General features: G+C 45.6%; 1 protein-coding gene across 3 annotated transcripts in view; it reads left to right on the plus strand.

The window, feature by feature from the left end:
- LOC144888718 (adenylyl cyclase-associated protein 1-like) overlaps positions 1 to 24186 on the plus strand; it is a 37371-nt gene extending 13185 nt beyond the window's left edge. For all 3 annotated transcript variants that reach the window (XM_078767748.1, XM_078767750.1, XM_078767749.1), the window contains exons 3-13: positions 4277 to 4371; positions 6436 to 6513; positions 8157 to 8300; positions 16033 to 16118; positions 17112 to 17217; positions 17358 to 17517; positions 17777 to 17967; positions 18662 to 18785; positions 19177 to 19259; positions 19588 to 19728; positions 22829 to 24186. In XM_078767748.1, the coding sequence (XP_078623874.1) occupies positions 4277 to 4371; positions 6436 to 6513; positions 8157 to 8300; positions 16033 to 16118; positions 17112 to 17217; positions 17358 to 17517; positions 17777 to 17967; positions 18662 to 18785; positions 19177 to 19259; positions 19588 to 19728; positions 22829 to 22912 (1292 nt within the window). In that variant the 3' untranslated portion in view covers positions 22913 to 24186. The remainder of the gene's footprint in view (positions 1 to 4276; positions 4372 to 6435; positions 6514 to 8156; positions 8301 to 16032; positions 16119 to 17111; positions 17218 to 17357; positions 17518 to 17776; positions 17968 to 18661; positions 18786 to 19176; positions 19260 to 19587; positions 19729 to 22828) is intronic.
- Positions 24187 to 24668: the final 482 nt, after the last annotated feature.

Genomic DNA, 24668 nt, shown 5'->3' on the forward strand with positions numbered 1-24668 from the left:
CACATGGCAAGATGATGGCGGGAATTGCTAACAGGCAATTAACGCAATTAACAATTACTAACACTTGTTAACAGCAATAACGAAACAACGCAACAATACAACGCAACGCAATGGCGCAACACAATAACGCAGCAATAACGCACTTATTAACGCAACAGGCAATTAACAGGCGTTAACAGGGTAAACAATGAACCAGTTTTGTTTTTTTTTTTCACACACAATATTAAACACCATACACCCCATTAACATCTACCCCACAAGAGTTACACTTCACCCAAAGCACAATAGAGAAACAAGGGAGCCAAACTCAAGGTGGGGAAACATTTACAGGAAGGAAACGGACCGAGACCTAGAGCGGCGGGTTCTCCTCCGGTGTCGAGAACGACAGTCATATGCGTAATGACCCCTTTCACCGCACTGGTAACATCGATCTTTCGGGTCGAACGGCCTGCGGACCAAAGGGCGTCTGAAACGAGGCCGCCGCGACATGCCATTCGACATCTCGACGCACACCCGCGATCCGCAAATTAACCTTCCATCAAGGGCTCTGACCGAATCTTCAGCATCTCGTGGATCTTCAAACTCAACAACTGCGAATCCAGGTGGGTTCCGAGCAACCCATACGTTGCGGAGTGGTCCGTAATGCCCGAAGACCCTCCCTAGCTCGGCTCTCGCTGCTCCATTGCCCAGGTTTCCCACATATACCTTAGCATTAGCGTTCCTGCTGACTCGCGACATGGCGGGAGCGGTCCCTGAGGAGCACGGCACCTGAGGTTGGCTTGACGGGAGGCTCGGGTGGACTTCAGCTGACGCAACGTCACCGTCGGAAACTGGAGTCGAGGCGCTAGGCTCCTCGGGCCAGAGTGAAGATATGTCTGACTCCGCCCCTCTCTCCGCCTGTTTACTCTGGGCTCTAGGGACCCCCCCACAGGTCAGAGTCAATGACTCCTCCCTGGCTATGGCATCATTGCCAATCAGCAAGGAGACCCCGGGTATAGGGTAGTAGGGTACTACCACACAGGTCACTGGACCCTTTAAAATGTCACTCCGGACCTCGAGGAGGGCAAGGGGGTACCGGCCAAGAACCCGGTCAATGCCCCGAAGGAGGGTATACTCGCCGGTATAACGCATCTGAGAGGCCGGAACTACCCCCACCCGGAGAACACACCGTGTCGCCCCAGTATCCCGAAGGTATTTGGTCTCAAACTTCAGCATCGAATCGGGGCCACCCACTAAGGCTGTCCCTGAATACTCCTGATGCAGTGGATGAATGGAATTAGCCCCGGTGGCAGTGACCTCGGTCACCGATGCCACCGTCGTGTGCGAGGGCCCGGCGGATGAGTTCCACTGATCTCCCTCCGACTTAACAGGAGGGTTGCCTCGGTAGGCCGGACTGGCGGGATTAGAGAAACAGCGGTTTTCACCGTGCCCCACGCGTTTGCAGAAATCGCACCAGGGCCCTGCCCTGGTCTGCGGCTCGCGAGCGCCCCCAGTGGAGGTCATCGGAGAACCCTTCCCCTCGATCCAGCCGCCGGGCAGACGGGGGGCGGTCTTGATCGCAGACTCCTCCGTCTTACGAAGCGACTGCGTGACTTGCAGCATTTTGCATGCCAAAACATGTTTATCAATAAGGTTGACGCAGTCTGCCAAGGAAACAGTGTCTTTGTCGACAAGAAACAATGCTAAGTCAGGCGGAAGCTGTTGATCGATACGGTAACGCACCAGGAGTTCCGCAACCGCTTGAGGTAACTCCACCTTGCTCCCCTTGAACCATCTCTGCAGCTGTTCCAACAAGGCCCGCGAATGTTCCTCATAGGTTTGACTGGACTCACGAGTCCAGCTGAAAAAATTTCTCCTATAAATACATGCGGACACCGCATAGGCATTCAAAATCTCGGCCTTCAATGCCCTGTATTTGTTTGCGTCCTCGGTTGCCATCCTCGCATATACCTCCCTCGCCTTCTCAGATAGATGGCTCACAAGATGGCCGACCCACAAGCTCTCATCAATGCCACCGGCAGCCAACAACTTCTCCGCCATCTCCAGATACGCTTCTGGCTTCGTGTCTCCCGTCCAGTCCGGCAAACGAACATGAACAGTTTCCGGGACTCTTGCAGCAGACCCCTCTGCCCGCAGTCGTTCAGTCAACATTCGCAACTCATGCTCTCTGACGCGTTCAGCTTCTGCTGCCGCATGCTCTCTCTCTGCTGCCGCCGCACGCTCTCTCTCTGCTGCCGCATGCTCTCTCTCTGCTGCTGCACGCTCTCTCTCTGCTGCTGCACGCTCTCCCTCTGCTGCTGCCGCACGCTCTCTCTCTCTCTCACGCTCTCTCTCTGCTGCCGCATGCTCTCTCTCTGCTGCCGCAGCACGCTCTGCCTCTGCCCTGTCATTCTCCCTGTTATACATGTCAAGTTGTTGAACCGGAGTCAGCCCGGTCCAGAAGGGCGAACGCATGCATTTAGTCATGATGGAATCGCTTCCTAACATCTCGGGTTGAGTGACCGGGTCAAGGCTGCTTGCGTCGCTCACCTCGCCACCCACGTGACTGTCAACATGATCAGGTTGAACTCTCACTTCCCTGGTCGACATAGCTTGGCTACGAGTTATCATACGACCAGGCACAAAACACAACCTCAACACAACGCTCAAACACAACGCTCTGTTGGGGAAATACGACACAACTACGCAAGATCACCCGCACATCAAATTGCCAATGAGAAAAATACCACGTACAAATACTCACGTTTTTTTTTTTTTTTTTTTGGTTGTTTGGAGGGATCCGAGGCTATTCGCTTATTCTTTGTCGGTTGTTTGGAGGGATCCGAGGCTATTCACTTCTCTGCCCAAGACAGCGTCCTACGGCGAGAAAGTTCCTCCCAGACGGCGTCCGCTGGTGAGAAGGCGATGAACAGATGCCAGAAGATGTCGTCCACTGCAGAATTCCCGTCTCAATCGAATGGCTCTTACTTGAATGATCCTAGGACGAGCAACCCATTTGTCGCGATCCCGCCTGGTAAATGTTCCCAGCACGGAATACGGACGTGAATGTCCGGGCTTCAAGTAATCCACGGAGTGGACAAAAGAGACGTAATCAACACAATTGTGTTTTAATCGGCCTTCTAGGGGTAAGGCACGATGCTTTATTGGCTCGATCACAAAAACCATGAAAAGTAACAAATGGAATAGGCTGCACAAGCCTGCAGGAACGGTCGGCCACAGACGCTCCCACGAGACGCAGGTAAGATCCTCGCGGCTCCAATCGACGAGCTCCGGGACTCCAAGGATACCAGGATGGAATACCACACAAGGCCGCCAGGAACGGTCGGCCAGGAGCTCCAACACGAAGCAGGCAATATAGGACTCACAGTTCCAATCTACGATCTCCGGGAATCACTCGTTCTCTTCCGGAATCACTCACTCGTACAATCCATAACTATAAACAATCAGCACAACTCGCTGTCGTGAGGCGTAACGAAAGTCCCTCGCCTCGAGGCCTCGAACCTCCGAGCTGCGTCCGTATCATGAGATGGCGGCCGCGCTCTCTGACCTTCCACCAATCACCTCCCGACTCGCCTCCCAATCGCGTGAGGCTCCAAGGAGGTTACGTCAGTGGTGGGCGGGGCACTCATTTGGGTGAGAACAAAGGTGGTTTCACCGGGGGTTTCTCACAATATATATATATATATGTACATGTTTTCTACATGTACATAAAAATACATACACATACTCACACTGCACTTCACATACACCTAAGTTGTCTCGATTGCCTTAAAACTGCGGTTTTGCGTTTTGTGATTGTTCAATTTTTTTCTACTCTCTCTATTTGGAATCTTGGCTTTAAATGACACTTTTCTGTTCAAAGTGCTTCTTGTTGCTTTGCATCTTTTCCAACTTTCGAGGTGGCAAATTGAGAAAATATGTCACCGAGGTAAACAGCAGGTGTTATTTTTGGTTCTGATGACTTTCGCCCTAATGGTCGCACTTCACTCGTACACATTGCTTAAAGCAACCGACGAAGGAAGTGTCGTTCAAGGTTACAGAAAATGGGAGAAAGAATAATCGTCATTACGGAAAGAATTCCTTGCGGCACAAAATTTGTTGGAAAAGATTGGCGAGTGTAATTGGTGTAATTTATTTGGTGGATTTACCGTTGTTGCTCTGGTGTTTCTTTACCTCTGTTTTCTTCAGGTTGGCCTTGATTAACGTGCAAGTGCGAGCACATTAAGACTTGTGCGGTATGAGTTGTTTATTTGAGTTTTTACTTTATCACATGCAGACGAGTCTTTGGAATGCTTTGATTTCTTGCTGGAGGGACCCATTTGTTTGTACGTGAAGCTGAGCCACGAGATCGGCGGCGATGTTGCCCACCATGTAAGTAAGCGTCCTCGGCAAGTCGGAGCTCACGCCAGTCTTTCTCCCTGTGCCAGAAGCATGTTTGATTACCCACACTCCAGCCATGACACCTTTATTGCAAATGTGACCTCATTTTAGCATAGCAGGCTCCAGTAATTGGTCTCAGGAGGGGTGGAAAGTTTGGGTTGCGGAAGAAAATGTATTTGAAGCTGTTGCTGTTTTATTATTATTATATTGCAGATGTGTCATTGTTATTTTAAGTATTTTTTACAGGCTTTTGATCCTGATTGTTAGGTTCATTTATTTATTTATTTTAATCATAGGTTCCCCTCCAATGCAATTTTATGGGTATTTGACGTATGATTGAGCTGCTTGTTTGGCCAAGTGGTTAAAAGGCTCGTTTCTTTTTCCCACGGCTGTTGTGCGTTTGATTACCATGACTTAATTGTCACCGATGCGAACTTGGCAAGTGTGGTGAGTAGGCCATACACCCATCAATTTGAGTTGAGTTGAGGGAGACCTTAACCTTTCAGTGGACTACAATAGGCTAGTTTAACATATATTAGGTCATCAAAACGTAAAAATAGTTTAGTTTTTGACTCTGTATATGATTTAATTCCATGTGTCTGTACTTGCATCCCTCTCCTATTATGATTTTTATTTTATCTATTTAATGTCTAGGCTCATTGAATAACAGGAAGGAAGGTAGTTGGATAGGAAGGTAGTGGGATGGACAGGCTGCACAAAAAGCAAATAAGTAAACGGGAGGAGGAGAGGGAAAAGGGAAGGAAATGTAAGCTTATATGGGAGAGAAGAGGAGGGTTGATGCAGATGGAAAAGGTCATGCTTGGGTTTGCAGCAGATCCTGAGAGCATGGTGTCCTGCCACCTTGAATCCTTGAAAGGGAAAGGGGGGGAAGGGGGAGAGGAGGGGTGGGGAAGTTGTGGTTGGTGGAGGGTGGAAGTAGAATTGAATAGAATAATGGAGGAGGTTTCAGAGGCTTGATAATTCCTGCCAGAATGTTTTTGAGATCCTTAATCAAGAGGAGGTTAAACAGATTCGAGTGAATTGATTCTTGCTTTACCAAAGTGTGGCTTTCAACACACCATATACGAATGTTAACGCAGAAACAAATAGCAATTGAACAAACGGACCTCGCATGAATATTTGAGTTGAGGTTTAATTTTTCAAGGCCTTGTACAAAGCAGCCATTTGGAATGAAACGAGAATTGTGCATTTAATAAATGTTTCGTCGATTGACCGACCTACCGGAGCCGTTTCTCCAGCTCCTCTCCTGGATCCAAATGCCCTCACCCTTATGTTTTGGAAACTTTTTACTCCTTCATTTGAGCTGTTTCATTGAATTGTTCCACCTATTGTATTTGCTTTGATCCATTGCAATGTGACTCAAATTAGTATTGTGTGTGTGTGTGTGTGTGTGTGTGTGTGTGTGTGTGTGTGTGTGTGTGTGTGTGTGTGTGTGTGTGTGTGTGTGTGTGTGTGTGTGTGTGTGTGTGTGTGTGTGTGTGTGTGTGTGTGTGTGTGTGTGTGTGTCAGTCTGTGTCCTTTTGTCATCAAATTTTCACCAAAGCTTTATAACGATAATACGAAGAAAACAAGTTAATAATTTTGTCAAAAGGTTAAAGGTCAGCATCATCTAAAATCATCAATGTTCATCCATTTGACCTGAAATTTAAAGAATTCCCCTATTGGGTCACTGAAGTAAGGTTCACCCATCAAAACCTAGAAGTTGACTATTTTATTAGATCAAAAGGTCAAAGGTTAAGGTTGCATAAAAGCATCAATTTTCATCCAATTGACCTGAAAAAAAAAAATGCAGATTGGGTCACTGAATTGGTTCATCAATCAAAAGCTACAAGCTGATTATTTTTAGATCTAAAACTCTAAGGTCAAGGCTACATAAAATTATCAATTTAAATTTTGTATATTTTTTTTAACTGCTTTTGTTATTTTGAGCATACTGAAGAAGAAGACGTCTGAATGCAAACGGACACAGACGGGCTTTGCGTTTTCATATGCTCTCTAGTCATTCGTTGTTGTTTTTTTGTCCTTTGTTTCCAGGCAGACATGGTTAAAGCGACATTTTTTGCTGAGCGTGCTTTTCTTGAAACGGCGTCAAATTTCCAGAAGCCATCTGATGTAAGTGCTCACTTCCTGATGTTTATCGGTGCTGTGCTCGTGTTTTGCTGAGAACGGTTCATTGTGCTTTAGAGATATGTGTTAGCCAGGAATTGTTGAAATTGTGGTGCCATAATAAGTTCGGCAGCCCAGCCACCTCCAAACCACAGTGTGCACGTGCCAGCGAACGATTTTCCTGAACAGTAGGCCCTACCAAAAAGACCATGTGCAGTATATTGATGAAATATTCATTTTATTGCAGCTCCATACACAACAACGCAGTTGGTCACAGTGCCACTCCCATGAGTACCGCACTGGTGCTGCTGCTTGTTGGCTCATTATTCCCGTCTGACTCTTCGTTAAAATTTCCCAAATAAAACTGTCCAGTGTTTCTCCTGCCATTCATACCTTTTTCCCTCGACGATCTTCATATTGTGTTTGCACTTTATAATCGAGAAAGAGGTCGGTGATTGAGAGGTTGGAGTTTAAGTGAGAATTGATCCCCTGACTGCCATAAAGTGTTGAGGTATTGGATCTATGTTCTTGGTTGACTTGCAAATTGTTGATTCGTAGCTATTGAACGTAGTTTTCACATCTCTAAATCCTGTGGCAGTGGTAGATGCATATACACCACGTACAGTTCTGACAAAAGGCTTGAAGAGACATCAGAAAGAAGAATCTCACAATTTGTTGTTCCTTTTTGCTCTGGAGTGTCGAGTTAATTGAATAACTTTCTTCCATCTTTCGTGCGGACGCTTCTTACATTGTCCTGGTGTTTTCATCGGTCACTTGCTCCAGTAAACTTGAGGGTCAATTTGCATATTGTATACATTTATTAATATGGTGAAGTATTTGACACTCCGTGACCGCTTGCGTTTGTACGAGGAAGTTTCTTTTTAATATTCCTGATTTGGACGTCATTTGTTATTGAACGAATAATTGGTGGAGTTATACATGCTTCTTGGAGGGAAGATATGAAGCATGTAACCCCCTTCCTGTGTTTGTCCTGCCATTAATACCCCCTTGAACGTTCTGACCCCCTCCCTCTCTCCAAGTTTTCTTTGTGGATTAATTGTCAGTCGGGCAAAAGTGTGTTAAATAGAATTATGACTATAATTGATTACCGTGCCCTCCTAAGGGCTTGGAGGCGGCACACTCATCTTTGACCCTGTTTAGTCTGGGTTTGATTCGCGACTGGGCTATAACCTGTCACCCTGGTTGTGGGCAGAGTATTTCATCAAAGAGGGATGTTGAGCCTGCTGTGCTATCTGCTAACGTTCACCGCCATACCTCAAATATCCCACAGTAGCTTCTGCCAAGAGTAGATCACTGCACATGGTATCCAGGTCAAGTTGCGAGTTCCTGTTCTAATGTGCACTCTAATGGTAGCACAGCCTCACGTTGATAATGATGCAACCAGCTGGCTGAATTCTTAATTCCTGGTGCAGCATGCATTCGCCGAGTTGTTTTCCTGGAACATAAACTTACTTGTGATTTAAATGACATTTGTAAAGTTGCAATTCATTTTTTTTTCTTGTCTTTTTTTGGAATCCTGCATGTGTGTGCTGTTGACCTTTGTAAAACCACATGTTAGTCCTTGTGTAAGTAATGTATAAAGCAAGATGATTCAGCATGAAGAATGGGTCGTACGATGCTTTATCCAGGTTGCACTTTCCTCGCTTCTGAAACCAGTGTCTGATGGCATGGCGCAAGCCCAGGCCTTCAGGGAGAAGAACCGCTCAAGCAAGTTTTTTAATCACTTGAGCGCAGTGAGCGAGAGCATTTCTGCCTTGGCCTGGGTCACTATGGTGAGACCTAATGAGTGTGTCGGGTGTTGTTTCTCTTTTTTACTGGTTATTAGCCCGTCCCCTGCTGGTTTTGTAATCGCGTCTGTGTGTCCGTGTGTGTCTCCTGTCTGTTTGTCCAGGCCATAACTTTTCTTTTTTTTTACCATTTGAGTTATTGTCATCAAATTTTCAACAACGCTTTATCTTGCTATAATTCACCAAATGTCCATCCGTCTGTCCGTCCGTTCAAAGGTACCGTGAAAACTGCTGAACCGATCGCAACGATATTTTGGGTGGATAATCCTGGGAACTCCAGGAGTAAAATATGGTATTTAGTTTTCCCAATTTCAGCTTTAGTCTCCAGCATTCTCACGTTTGGACTCCCGCATAACATTCGCGTTCGCATAACGTTCATTGTGACAATGTTTTCATTGTGACGATGTTGTTTTCCCGGGTGCTGCACAAACTGTGATTGAATTTTGATTCTGTGATTGAAAATTGCTCGTGATTGAATTTGAAGATTGGAGGTCTCGTCTCTTCAAAGCTGTCCATGCGCGCATGCTTTCGAAGTTAAGTAACTTTTCACAATTGTGTTTTTGTCGAAACTGTATCTTTCTCTCGGTGTATGTAACTATTGGTGTGTCTTTAATAGTATTCTTGGTGTTGGTTTTTCATACCTATGAACAGAATCGTCGGTCTTTCGTATCGCGTATTCTGAGGCCTAAGTGTAGTACTAGGCTACCGTGTCCGACCTTGGCTTGAGGCTTTGTTTTTGTCTCAGCGGTTCTTGATCGCGCTGCAATTACTTTCTGGTCTCTGATTTTCCCGGTCTTTTCACCCCATACTTGCTTGTTTTAAAATCTCCTCCAAAAAAAAAAAAAACCAAAAAAATATTTCCTTCTGTTCTTATTCGTTCATTCGTTCTTATTTGTTCGTTCGTTCTTCGACCACGTTGTTTGTGATCACGTTGTTAAAAAATGTCTAATCTGTCCCCTGAAGACCTGTATTCTGTCATATTCTATAACACCTTTTTCTTCTTCTTCTATAAAAGGATGCTTTCGACTTGCTCACCAAATCTATTCATTCCAAAAAAAAATTCCATCTCTTATAGTGCATCTTTCATTCATTCCCTAAACTCTCCAGCAATCCACCCATCCTTCAGCGTCATCAACGTATTTTTGACTCGAATGTCTCGAGAAACTCATTTTGCAATAAATGTTCGTTTCCCATTAATCGTACACTTTTCAAAATGCAATCTCACCCCTCCCCTCCAAATCTTCCCCATCACCCCTCCCCTCCAAATCTTCCCCATCACCCCTTCCCTCCAAAACTTCCCCATCACCCCTTCACTCCAAATCTTCCCCATCACCCCTCCCCTTCAAAACTTTCCCATCACCCCTCCCCTACAAATCTTCCCCATCACCCATGTCTTTCAAATTTTGCCCCTCCCCTCCAAATCTTCCCCATCACCCATCCCTTTCAAATCTTCCCCCTTGCCCCACCCCTCCAAATCTTCCCCATCACCCCTTCCCTCCAAAACTTCCCCATCACCCCTCCCCTCCAAAACTTCCCCATCACCCCTCCCCTCTAAATCTACCCCCCTGCCCCTCCCCTCCAAATCTTCCCAATCACCCATTCCTTTCAAATCTCCCCCCACACCCCTCCCCTCCGAGACTCTCCCTCGCTCCTCCCCTCCTAGACTCCCCTCTCACCTCTCCTCCTCAAAGCGTCCTCCCCGCTTCTTCCCCCTTCCAACTTTCACCTTCATCTCCCTCAACCTTCTGCCTCGCTCTTCCCCCTCGTCAAATAACACCTCACTGCGCCTCTCCCAATCACCATCAAACCTTTTGTCCACCCCATTCTTCCCTTTCTCCAATCTATTCTGTAATCTCTAACACACCTTCAACAGCTCTCCCTACCTCTTCCTCCTCTTCCACATCTTACCCTACCGCTCCCCCTCCCTGTTCTGTATCCGATGCTCCCCCTTCCTCTTCCTTAACACTATGGACCTCAAACATCCGGGGCCTTCGCTCAAACTTGTCTGATCTCTCCATACAGGTTGCTTCTGACAAACCAGACGTGATCTGCTTAACAGAAACTTTCCTCCTTCATGATGTCTCTGATTCCTTGGTATCTCTCCCAGGTTACTCCCTCCTCCGGTATGATAGACTTGAGCCTCGTCCTGGAGGTGGGGTTGCTATCTTTATAAAAAAACTCTCTTCCTCACTCGCCCTGCACTGCCCTCTCTCCACCTCACCCCCAGGAATACCTTTGGCTACGGCTTCCCCTTCGCTCCCACCTTTTGTTCATATGTGTGTTGTACCGTCCACCAAACAGTGATGACTCCATCTACTACATCTCGCTGTCTGAGAATATGGACCAACTTCTATCTACCCATCCCAACTCTCTCTTCCTCATATGTGGTGATTTCAACTGTCACCATGCCAGTTGGCTGGGTGTGGGTACCTCTCTCACCAGCCCTGGCTCTTCAGCAAAGGACTTCTGCGACTCACTGGGACTGACACAATCTGTCAATTTCCCGACCCGGATTTCGGTCAACGGAGCATCTTCTCTTCTGGACTTGGTTATGACTAACTTCCCTGAAAATGTCTGCTGCTCTTCTTCTGCTCCAATCGGCTCTTCTGATCATGTGTTGTTAAAGTGGACATCTCTCTGACCATTCTCAGAGAGCCTCCTCAGCGTCGACGAGTCTGGCATTTCACTCAGGCCAACTGGCACGGTCTTCAAGCAGCCATCAATCATCTGGACTGGTCTCCCATCTCTACCGCCTCTGACATCAACTCATCCTGGGAATTCTTCCAAAGTAAATTGCTCTCTCTCATGCACAGATTTATCCCATCTCGTCTTCAGTTGTCATATCCTTCCTCCCGTCCATGGTACACGGAATCTTGTGGTGAGGCTGTTGCCCAGAAACAACTTGCCTTCGTCTCCTGGAAAGCAAATCCAACGGAAGGAAATCTCCTTTCCTTTCACAAAGCCCGAAACAAGTGTGTGTCCACCCTCAGGAGAGCCAGGAAACAATATCTCTCCGTTCTCAGGACCGAACTCTCTTATCTGTCTCCCTCTTCCAAATCCTGGTGGCGTCTGGTCAAATCTGTTTCTGGTGTTTGTTCCCCCTCCATCCCCTCCCTCACCTCAAATGGCCACACGGCTGACTCCGCACGTGAAAAAGCTGAATGCCTCAACTCTGTGTTTGCCTCTAAATCTTGTGTCCCAAACCCATCCCTCTCTGTAACCACCGTACCCAGCTGCTCCTGGACTCTGTATCCTTTCCTCCTGACAAGGTGGAAAAGTTTCTGTCAACCCTCGACTCGGATTCTGCAACTGAACCTGACGGCATCAGCCCACGGGTCCTAAAATCCTGTTCTTCCGCTCTTTCACTCCCTCTCTCTGTTCTCTTCACCCTCTCTTTTGCTCAAGGTCATCTTCCATCTGCTTGGAAATCTGCCAACATCACCGCTTTGCACAAAAAAAGGTGCAAAAACAGATCCCAGCAACTACAGACCAATCAGCCTTCTCCCAATTATCAGCAAAGTCATGGAATCCATCATTGCCTCAGATATGAAATCTTTCCTCTTCTCCAATGGCTTGATCTCTGATCATCAATTTGGTTTCAGACCTGGACACTCTACTCTGGACATGCTGCTTCTGCTTTCTCAACAATGGATGGAGGTCCTCAACGCCAAACAGGAAATTAGAGCTGTCTCCCTTGACATATCACGTGCCTTCGATACGGTCTGGCACCCCGCTCTGCTCACCAAACTCTCCTCTTTTGGTATCCATGGAAATCTCCACGCATGGCTGGCGGACGTCCTCTCTAGTCGTAGTCAACGTGTGGCCCTGAATGGGTTTCTCTCATCTCCTCTTCCTATTCTGGCTGGAGTTCCCCAAGGTAGTGTTCTGGGCCCTGTGCTATTTCTGGTCTTCATCAATGATCTCTCTGACTCTCTGGACAATCCTCTCTATCTCTTTGCTGATGACTCCACTATCTGCTGCTCCATTCCTCATCCCTCAGATCGGCAGTCTGCAGCCTCCTCACTCTCTGCAGACCTGGACAAAATCACAGACTGGTCAAACAAGTGGAACATGTCTTTCAATCCTGACAAATCTCACACTCTTACAATGTCTCTCCGAAAGGACCGACTGGAAAACCCTCCCATCTACTTTCTCAACAATCCTCTCCAAGAAGTTCTGTCGCTCAAGCTTTTGGGTCTCACTATCTGCCATGATCTTTCTTGGGAAAACCACATTTCCAAGCTGGCCTCCAAAGCCAGTCGCCGACTGGGCATCCTCCGTCGTGCGAAGTCCTTCCTTGGCACACCTGAGCTCCTCACCACATACAAGGCTTTCATCCGCAGCTCAATGGAATACTGTTCTCCCCTCTGGGCTGGTGCTCCTGCCTCACACCTTGCTCGGCTTCACGCTGTTGAGGCCAAAGCTTTCAGAATCATTGGAATCTCCTGTGATGAAGTCAACTCCCAGGGCCTTTCACTCACTCACCGCAGGCAGGTTGGTGGTCTTTCTGTCTTCTACCGACTCCTCTCCGGCCTTGCTCCCCCAGCTCTCTCTGTGCTCTGTCCCCCCCAATATTCCTTCAGGTCGCACAAGATCTGCCTGCAACCCTCTTATGGTTAAACTGCCAAAGTCTAGGCTCTCTGCTCACCTTCACTCTTTCATTCCCCTTTTCTCCCGCCTCTGGAACAAACTCCCCCACTCCCTTCAATCCCACTCCTCCCTCCAGGTCTTTAAAACAGCTGTTCACCACCATCTCTTATCTTCCCCCATCGAAAACCTTGATCTTTTCTACCCCAGGTAATTCACCCCAGAGTCCTTGCAGTGTTCATATGTTTTATTCCTCTCCCACCTCCCCCCAAGTCCTCCCGATGTCCCTGCTCTCAAATGTTGTGTTTGTGTCCTTCCCCCTCTCTCCCCATCTTGTCTGCCGCTCCCCTTGTTTTTTGTGTTTTGTGTACCGGTTTGTCTTTTTGTGTGATTAATGTTAGCTCTTTCACGAGCCTCGATCTTGTATACAAAAAAAAACCAAAAAAAAAACCCTCTTATGGTTAAACTGCCAAAATCAAGACTCTCTGCTCACCTTCACTCCTTCATTCCTCTTTTCTCCCGCCTCTGGAACAAACTCCCTCACTCTCTTCAATCCCACTCCACCCTCCAGGTCTTTAAAACAGCGGTTCACCACCATCTCTTATCTTCCCCCATCCAAAACCTTGATCTTTTCTATCCCCGCTAATTTCACCCCAATTCCACTTTTTTGAAATACCAACTTCTGTCCTTGAAGTCCTTGGTGTCCTTGTGTTTTATGCTTCTTCCCCCCCCCCCCCTTTCCCACGCCTCCTCCCTCCAAGCCCTCTCCCTCCCACACATCTACCTGCTCTTAAATGTTGTGTGCTCTCAAGTGTTTGTGTGCTTCCCCTTCTCTTGTCTTCCGCTCCCTCTTTTTATATATTTTGTTTGTCTGGTTGATTTGTTTGTGAAGTAAATGTCAGCTCTTTCACGAGCCTCGATTCAGTAAACAAAAAAAACAAAAAAAAACTGCTGCACCGATCGGACTCGGTGACCTCGGACAAAGACCTTTTATAAGGACACGGGTTGAATCCCTGCTTGAGAGAATTCTAACCCATTTCAACTGAAGGAAACACGTATCGGGAGTACATACGACATCGCGATTGTGAACACGATTATCGATCACGATTCACGATCATGATCATCACGATCATAGTGTATCGATCATTGTGGGACATTTGGTGAATTATAGTAAAATACTGTTTAGATTTTGATGATTTGCGTGTGATATGATTTAACGGATGTTTATATGAATCGTTTAAAATAAAAAAGCCTTCAATTTCTGCTATTTTACCTTGTCATTTGGGCCTCCCAATTGAAGCCCCGCCCATAGGGCGGGTACCGTTGCTAGTTATATAATACGGAGAAGGCAAATTAATAATTTGGTCAAAAGGTCCAAATGTCAGCATCACATAAAATCATCATGTTTCATCCAATTGACCAGAAATTTGAATTTACCATTTTAGTTTTGTCATCAAATTTTCAACGAATCTTTATGAGAATATGGAAAAGACAAATTTATAATTTGGTCAAAAGGTCAGCGTCACATGAAATTGTCAATTTTCATCCGATTGACCCAAAATTTTAAGAAATTGCATATTGGGTCACAGAATTGGTTCACCAATCAAAAGCTAGAAGCTGATTATTTTTTAGATCTAAAGCCCCAAGGTCAAGGCTGCATAAAATAATACAATTTTTCATTTTGTATATATATATTTTTTCAAACTGTTTTTGTTATTTTGAGCATACAGATCGGTCCAAAACTTTCGATCGCGATCGGGTTCCACGCAAAGTATTGACATGGGCATTGAGGAAGTTAGGAGTGGAGGAATGGTTGATCAGAGTAGTGATGGCAATGTACAAAAGAGCGCGCACAGCTGTAAGGACGAAGGACGGGAACAGTGTTGAGTTTGAGGTGAAGGTGGGAGTGCATCAGGGGTCGGTACTAAGTCAACTACTATTTGTAGCTGTGATGGAGGTGCTGGCTCAGAACGTAAAGGAGGGTTTACCGTGGGAGTTGTTGTATGCAGATGATCTGGTGTTGATTGCGGAAAGTATGGATGGACTGAAGGAAAAGATTAACACGTGGAAGGAATGTATGGAGACAAAAGGTCTGAAGGTGAATATCGGAAAGACGAAGGTGATGGCAAGTGGTAAAGCATGTGGTGAGGTGGAAAGAACTGGGAAGTGGCCGTGTGCTGTGTGCAGGAAGGGTGTCGGAGTGAACTCCATTCAGTGTACAATGTGCGCTGAGTGGGTTCATCAAAAATGTAGTGGTCTGAGAGGGTCATTAACCAGTGTGGCAGCTACATTCAAATGTAAGGTGTGCACAGAGGGAGCTGCAGATGGAGGAAATGTTGAGTTGGATCTTGGAGACGGCGTGAAGCTGGAAGGTGTGAAAACATTTTGCTACCTCGGAGACATGCTGAATGGAGAAGGTGGATCAGACTCGGCAACGGTTGCTCGAGTGAGATGTGCATGGAAGAAGTTTCGGGAATTGAGTGGCGTGCTGATGATGAGGGGAGTGTCGTTGAAGCTGAAGGGAAAGGTGTATGCTGCATGTGTGAGAAGTGTTATGATTTATGGGAGCGAGACATGGGTAATGAACGTAGAGCAGCAACGAAGGTTGGAAAGGGTGGAAATGCGAACGGTTCGACGGATGTGCAGAGTATCGTTGAGAGAGAGGAAGACAAATGATGAATTGCGAAAGATGATGGGAATAGAGCCTGTGATTGATGCTGTGAAGAGGAACAGGTTGAGATGGTTTGGTCATGTGTTGAAGAAGGATGAAAATGACTGGTTGAGAAGAGTGATGGAAATGAATGTAGAAGGAAGTAGAAGACGGGGAAGACCGAGAAAGACTTGGCTAAAGATGGTGGAAGAAGAAATGCGGGCAAGGGGGTTAACAATTAGAGATGCAGAAAATAGGGCAAAATGGAGAAGATTGTCATGGGGACCGCAAGGCTAACCCCTGCTCTAGCAGGGAAAATGGCCTTTAAAATGCATGTTGTTGTTGTTGAGCATACGGAAGAAGACGACGTCAGAATACAAATGGATGTGGATGGGCTTTGCATTTTCAGATGCTTTCTAGTTCTTGTTTTGTTTTCTCGAGTATTCTTTGCACTGGATGTTTGTTCGATTCTCATTGCAGACCCCAAAGCCCGGACCTTACGTCAAGGAAATGACCGATGCAGCGATGTTCTACACAAACCGTGTTCTTAAAGACTACAAGGACACGTAGGTCTTGAATAAAGGGCATGTGCCCTGTGAGTCAGGCTGTGGTCTTCTCGGTACCGTTCTTTCTGTGACTCTTCCTTGAGAGTTTGGCTCACATTTGCATGTCCCAGAGGACTTTTTCTACACAGGCTTCCTCCCCCCCCCCATTTCATCCCCATCAGTGCTATGTTTTCTCGAATGCTGAATACAGTGTTGTGGGCTTCCGTGATTAAAAAAGGAGTTGGTATGGGGATTATGGGGGTAGTAGGCAGGCTTCACCCTCACTTTTTGTCCCCCGTCGCACTGCGGAGCGAAAGGGGGACTATGGTTTTCTCCGCCGTCCATCCGTGCGTGCGTGTGTAAGCGAAGGACCGCGTTCGAATTTGGTGTGTGGGTGCAACCCACGTCAAAATCCAAGATGGCCACCGCCATGTATGTCTGAACCTTGTGAGCGGAATATCTTGAAAAATAAGCGAAGTAACAACTTCTAATCTGGTGTGTGGGTGTATCTAGGCACAAGGAAGAACGCTATTGAAAATTGGGTCGCTACGTCAAAATCCAAGATGGCCGCCACCATATATATGTCTGAACCTTGTGAGCGAAATATCTTGAAAAATAAGCGAAGTAACAACTTCTAATCTGGTGTGTGGGTGTATCTAGGCATAAGGAAGAACCCTATTGAAAATTGAGTCGCCACATCAAAATCCAAGCTGGCCGCCGCCATGTATGTCTGAACCTTGTTAGCGGAATATCTTGAAAAATAAGCGAAGTACCAACTTCTACTCTGGTGTGTGGGTGTATCTAGGCATAAGGAAGAACGCTATTGAAAATTGGGTCGCCACGTCAAAATCCAAGATGGCCGCCTCCATGTATGTCTAAACCTTGTGAGCGAAATATCATATCGTAGCATGTTTTCTGCGTCTTCCACTTTGTCAACTCGCATCACTTCCCCGACGGGGGACCTTGGCATAACGCTTGTTAAACTTTGCATTGTCTGTCTATCCATTTAATCAGAGACAAGAAACATGTTGAGTGGGTTAAAGCTCTGTTGGCCATGTGGACCAAGCTGCAGGACTACATCAAGGAGCACCATACCACTGGGCTTGTCTGGAACAAATCTGTAAGGGCAGATGTTTGAATTTGGTTGTTTAAAATAATGATATACACTACTTTGCTTTTCATGGTTGAGTATGTTTTTTTTTCTTCATAAAATGGGTTTGATGTTTCCATTGGTGTGTGTTGTGGAAACTTTCCTTGCAGGGTAAGCTCTATAGCGCTCCTTGTCGTCCACCTGGCCCATGCCCACCTCCACCACCACTTCCACCACCTTGTTCCTTTTCCCAGCAGCCTCAGGCCGACTCGCCATCTTCGCAATCCGCACTACTTGCAGAGATAAACCAAGGACAAGGGATTGCGACCGGTATCGGATTGTGACACATAGCTGTTCACTCGATATCCCGACACTTTTTGAAAAATATTTAAAAAGGGGGTGATATTGTGATTGGCTCTGTCTGTCTGTCCGTCTTTCACGCTGTCTCCTTTTACCTTTTACCATCTTCCAACTTTGCTTTCAGTGGAAAGCAGCATGGGGATTTACGTTTGCGATGTGCCACAGACTTCCCTGATTTACTCTTCGATTTGAAATCTTTCCGAAATGACATCGCTTTCCTCCCGCTTAGGTTTGAAACACGTGAGCAACGACATGAAAACTCATAAGAACCCGGCGTTGCGTCAATCTACTGCACCCAACTTGGCGGGAGCAAAGCCTTACGGGAGCAAGGCCGTGTCTCCACCTGCAGCTTCCAACAAATCTGCACCTGCCAAGAGACCTGCTCCTGTGTTGGAGCTCAGTGGAAAGAAGTGGAGAGTGGTACGTTCCTAAACGATCTCGCTTATGTTGGACACTACTGTTCCAATGTTTTCAAATGGTTTGCCAAGTAAATGCAAGGCCTCTTACATAAGTGGGTTTTCTTTGCTCGCGGTACATTCTTGCTAACGTGCATTCTCTGCTTGACTTCTTATGACTTCGCAAACGTTGCTGTTCTAAATCCTTTCGAGCCGTTAAGAGGTTTGATGGTTTCCATTTTGGAATTTGGCGTTTGTGGGCCAAACTTTCAAGGTGAAATATTATTTTACTTGCGGTTTTTCTGTCTTTCTCTCTATTAATTGGAATGTACCCTTATAACCACCAGTTTATGCATCAAACGTGCAAACCACCTTAACAGATGTAATTACCTCGTCGGCTGTTCATGGCTATTTTTTTAATGGTTTTGTTTTTTCTTATTTGTGCAAACATTTTTTATTCTTTCTGGCTTCATGTTTGCAATCCCACATGTTGGTAAAACACTGACGCATGTGAAGAAGTGAAATGGGAATTCCAACTGGGTCGGAAAGACATAAATCCACCATTTTGGAATGGGAGATCAATCATGTTGCATTTGGTTTGTTTGGGTTTCTGTGTGGGGGGAAAAAAAGAGAGAATACTAAAGGGAAATAAAGCTTTTTATTAACCTTTTTGCCTTTTCATGTCTTCCCCTTGCTTTGCTCCCTATTTGTGCACCCAGGAATACCACGAGAACAACAACAAACTGTTGATCGATGAGACCGAGCTAAAGCAGGTGGTTTACATCTACAATTGCAATAGCTGCACGGTGCACATTAAGGGGAAGATAAATTCCATCACTGTGGGTGAGTTTGAGAGTGGGTAGAATGGAAATTGTTATGGGATTAAATGAGATTTGGGGTTGGGGGGGACAGTGGAAGGAGGAGGAGTAGGGACAGACTGCGTCAAAGATTTACTCTTGAGGATGAGATTGAAGTGACTGCGGAGGTATGATGAAATTGGATTGAATGATGAAGTGATGCTGTGACATTTTTGGATGAGGGAGATTGGAAAATAGATGGTGGTGCTGAAACTTTGAGCTCTTATTCTTGCTTGGAGTTGTCAGGTGTTAAAAACGGATTGCCATTCACGATTTTTAACTTTCTTAATTTTCTCTCAACATTGCTGCAATTCATTTTAACGTCCATCTTCCCTGCCATTTTCTCGTTTCTTACCCCTTGTCCCCCTTCCGAGCAGATTCTTGCAAAAAGCTTGCTCTTGTGTTTGAGAATGTCGTGGGAATCGTCGATGTCATAAACAGCAAAAGTCTACAAGTGCAGGTGTTTGACCATTTCTAAATGCACGACATTGTCATGGCACATAGGTACATATTGCCATAGAATTGTTTTGCCACATTTTGTAACTTGTTAAATCGTTAGCTGCTTAATTGAGTCTTTGTTTTTTGATTTTTTTTTTGGGGGATTTTGTAAGAAAATGTCATTTCCAAAGATGTGGGGGATGGTGAAGTATCATGGATATTTTTGACTATCCATTGCCATTGCCATTGTATGTCAGAGATGTAGAGATTCTCCCTCTGATGTGTTAGTCCTTGTTCCATGGCGACTAACATTTCCTCTGCTGTCCTATGCCTTGTCTGTCTGTACATAGGTCACCGGCATGGTGCCAACCATCTCGATAAACAAAACGGATGGCTGCCAGGTTTTCCTGAACCAGGCTTCACTCGGCTGCGAGATTGTCAGTGCAAAGTCTTCAGAGATGAACATTTCCATTCCAGATGGCAACGACCTTGTAAGAATGAGTTGCTCTTCCTCTCCTAACCCCCCAGCTGTTTCTGGGGACGATCAAGCCATCTCTCTTATTGTTATCCTTCGCACGCGAAGAGAAAAACGGGCTTCGGCAATTGGTTTATGGCCGTCTATCCGTCTGATCAGTTTATAATGATCAGTTTATGATCGAACAACTACTTATTTAAACTTGCAGAGTACCGGCCCCAATGGACAATCTTGTTCCAAGCATGCAACATATTCTTCTGACGCATACCTTTAATTAGGCAGTGTATAGGCAACAGACAGCTGCCTCAATTAGTCGTTCACCCCACACACCTCACAAGACTACCGGGAAAGATACAAACACCCTTATACACGAAATGGGATCATGCTGATCCTATTTAGCAGGTCTGGATGTAATCGGCCCAGAACAGTAGAAGTAGCGCGACAAACAATTTTGTAGAATTTATAGTACACAAATCGCCTTCATAATACTTCCAATAACCATGATATATATTGATTATATAGCATGATATGGTGCATATCAAGGTGAAGAAGAGGTTTCCGATTATGGCTATGTTCGACGCCGATTGACACTGCGATCTATACAACAACAACAACAACAGGCATTTTAAGGCCATTTTCCCTGCTAGAGTGGTGGTTAGCTTTGCGGTCCCCATGACAATCTTCTCCATTTTGCCCTATTTTCTGCATCTCCCCTTGTTAACCCCTTGCCCGCATTTCTTCTTCCAACACCTTTAGCCAAGTCTTTCTCGGTCTTCCCCATCCTCTACTTCCTTCTACATTCATTTCCATCACTCTTCTCAACCAGTCACTTTCATCCTTCCTCGACACATGACCAAACCATCTCAACCTGTTTCTCTTCACAACATCAATCACAGGCTTTATTCCGATCAGCTTTCGCAATTCATCAATTGTCTTCCTCTCGCTCAACGATACTCCGCACATCCACCGAACCATTCGCATTTCCACCCTTTCCAGCCTTCGTTGCTGCTCTACGTTCATTACCAATGTCTCGCTCCCATAAATCATAACACTTCTCACACATGCAGCATATACCTTTCCCTTCAGCTTCAACGTCACTCCCCTCCTCGACAGCACCTATGGTGATCAATAAGGTTAAACTGCCAAAATCAAGACTCTCTGCTCACCTTCACTCCTTCATTCCTCTTTTCTCCCGCCTCTGGAACAAACTCCCTCACTCTCTTCAATCCCACTCCTCCCTCCAGGTCTTTAAAACGGCTGTTCACCACCATCTCTTATCTTCCCCCATCCAAAACCTTGATCTTTTCTACCCCCGTTAATTTCACCCCAGATCCACTTTTTTGAGGTGACTTTTGACTTCTTTCCTGGAAGTCCTTGGTGTCCTTGCGTTTTATACCTATCCTGCCTCCCCCCAGGCCCTCTGCCTCCCACACATCTCCCGATGTCCCTGCCCTCAAATGTTGTGTTTGTGTGCTTCCTCCCCTTCTCTCCCCATCTTGTCGACCGCTCCCCTTTTTATATACTTTGTTTGCTTGTTTGTTTGATAAATGTTAGCTCTTTCACGAGCCTCGACTCTGTATACAAAAAAAAAACAAAAAACTGCAACTCAACACCATCTTATTAGTGTATATGGGTGGTGTATAAGACTGCTTCAGTAGCGCTAAACTTCCGGATTTATATATTTTGAACGATCTTTAAAATCATTATTTTATTAAAATTGAAGTATTTACTTGAACACTGTGAGGGGCATCCTGTTCCATTAACTCGCTAGTTTAATCATTTCATTTTTGCAATTATTATTTTTATTGGTACGAGGCGTCCCGGCGTCCCTACGCGTCGCTCCATTTACTGGTTGAATCAAAAGGCAGCATGTTGTCCTTCACAAACATATTGCATGCCTATCTGGGAGTGTCAATGAGGATGTAAAATGAAGTGAAATACAAGTATCTTTTCAAAACACAAAATTGCTGTTGTTGCTGCTGTTGTGGTGGCTGTGGCTGTTGTTGTTTGTGTGTTCCTTCCGTGTACCTTAACATATTTTTCTATTGCTTCACGAAGTGTGTATATAAATAAAAATGCCATTCTCTCTCTGTCTGTCTCACACTCACTCACTCACACACACTCACACACACTCACACTCACACTCTCACTCTCACTCTCACAGCCACATCTTTTAAGTTACAAACTCCAAACTCGGGGTACAAATACAACTTTGTGTGGAGGGTAACATAGGCTATGTAGCTGCGGCCTCATGTGGGGGTGTGTAAATTCTCAATGTAAATGTGTACCGTGTAGTGCCACCTGGTGGTGGTGGTGGTGGTGGTGGCAGTGGCAGAGGTATTACAATTTCCTTTTTTTACCTCGGAAACGCTGAGGTTGGAGCACTCTTCACACGGCTGAATTTGTCCTCCCCCCCCCCCCACACTCCCCCTTTCCTTCTCTACCCCTCCCCTTCCCACTCAATTCCCCCTGCCCCTCCACTTCCGAGAATTTCCCTGGGCACCACCGGTATTCCAGCTAGTATTACTATATATAATTTTGAGCCCGTTCCATGTCCTCTTTAAAGACTTCCTGGTTTCGTAGCATAGTAAATATTACCGTTGAAAGCTTTCATTCCCGCTTCTTCTTCTTCAATCCTTTAAATAGGGCTTTTTAAACTGGCATCTTTGTGATTCAATGGACACATTTTTGTTCCAATAACTCGATTATTTGCTTTCCAACCAAGTAAATTGATCATTACCTTTCCAACGCTACAAGTTGTATTATTCTGTGACAGCAGGAACCCTTTAAAATGAAATGTGATGGACGGATGCTTCTCCTTTTAGTAACTGATGAATACCCTTGCCTCAATCCCCTCACAACTCTTCTCTTCTTGCTCATCTCAGAGTATCCATTAGATGGCGCTATTTGTCCAGCTTATGACTGGTTTCATTTTGTATGGACCTTGTGGAATACTGTCCCATGTTTTGGCCCTTCTCCACCTCCTCTGCCCCCTCCTCAAATACGCTTCTCCTTTCGTATCCTCCCAATTGAAGTTATCCGCAAGACTCTGTGCACATCCCCAATGCCTCTGTCTTTCTTCTTCCTTACTAACCGTTGAACCACCTGCCTTGCAGAAAGAATACCCGGTGCCGGAGCAGTTCAAGACTGTGTGGAAAGGGTCCAAGTTTGTCACCGAGCCCACAGAGATTACTGGTTAGCTAGGCCCAGCGTGCTGGCCCTTCCTCTAGCCAGTCCCACCCTCACTGACCTCTCGCAATCCACTGCCCAGACATGTAAAGATTGTTCTTTGTGCAGATGACAAATCAAATTGGAGGACCAACATTCCTTTCTTTTTATTTTCTAACACTTATTAGTGTTCATCTTTAACTCTCCCTCGAATTAATCTCCCCTTCCCTCCCTTATTCCCCTTACTCACACATTGTCTTATTTGTTGTGTTTATTTTATATATTTTTTCCAAATGACTGAGCTTGTGTGGGATTATATGATTACTACGGTTGTGGTCTTCTTCGAATATGGGTTCTCTGATGCTTCAAGCTTGCTTGCCACTACGATGTTGGATGTCATTTTGATGAATCCAGGCTATGCAAATTGCAAGGTGGGACCGTGGATAAATGTCTGACGGGCGGCTGCGAGGTTTATCTTCAGTCAGAAGTCTTAAGCATTACCTGGAGGTAAAGGGGTGTGGATGCAGGGGTGGGGTGAAGATGACGACTGCCTTTAAGAAAAAAGTTTAAGTTCCATTTGTATTCCAAAGCGTTCCTGCATTGCTTGAAGCCATTCCACTTTTCCCCCTTTCTTCTTTTCCGCTTGCATTCCCGGTGCGACACTTTGCTCCTCTTCACAAGACGCTTCATGGCACAAGTAAAATGGGCCTGCAAGTTGGGACCATTTTCGGTCTCGTTCTCTGTCTCCGGACTTATGACTAATCCCAAACTGTAATTGGACCTCACAGAGCATCTGTTCGGAATCTGCCGAGAAGAGTACGGCCCGTTCTCTCGATGCGATTTTCGTCGCTCTTCACTCTTGTCGACTTGCGCTACATGTTCTCGTCTATTGCTCTCGGAGCCTCAATTATAAAGTAATCTTTGCGTTGCCGATTATGGAATTTTAATTCTTTTTGTCAGGTACAGAATTTTTTGTTGTTGTTGTTGTTGTTGTTATTATTAATGCTTTGCCAAACGATTCTTTCATGAATATCTTCCAGTTGCTCTTGTCTATTTATACATTTTAATGTCTCCTCACTAGTTGCTTTAGTTCCCATATGAACACAGATTTTGCTCAATTATGGAATTGTCACGTTAACGGCTGACTTGCATTTCAATTTTTCTTTTTGAACTTTAAGAAGTTTGCTTTTGTTATTATTTTTGTCTCTCCCTTCCCCTCCTTACCGCCACTTGGAAATGAGAATCATGTCTGCCATTTCAGCTGATCGTCGCATAATAGGAAAATAATAAATGCTTGCTGATTAGCTTTCAGTGTGAGCGGTTTTTATTAATTATTATTACAACCATCTCCCATTGATGTACTTGTAAATCTGTGGTTCGACTTTTAGTGTACAGTGTTTTGCCAAATGAGCTGTAAAGGCCGACTACTCTTGGCATGCCGTTGTCGCTGCTGATCGGTAGATTGTTAACTGTGTTCTGTCGTAGAAGCATGTTCTGTGTGTTAACGTCGCATTTTCAATTTGTGTAACTTCGCAGCAGGAAAACCCTTTTGGCGAAGTGGAACCACAGTGCTTGTGAGTGTTGATTTATTGTGATATATATATATATATATTTTGTATTGATACATTAATAGCATTGATATGTGATATTTGCATATCCCTGGTGTTGGGCTAGCGGCTAGGGTGCCGGCTTAGGATCCTAGGATCCTGGGTTCGAATCCCGGTCAATCGCTGAATTAACGCCAGGGGGGTTGACTCAGCCTGTCATCCTTCCGAGGTCGGCTAATTG

This window comes from Myxine glutinosa, chromosome 13, assembly GCF_964187855.1.
Source record: "Myxine glutinosa chromosome 13, kmMyxGlut1.1, whole genome shotgun sequence".
NCBI classification, from domain to species: Eukaryota; Metazoa; Chordata; class Myxini; order Myxiniformes; family Myxinidae; genus Myxine; species Myxine glutinosa.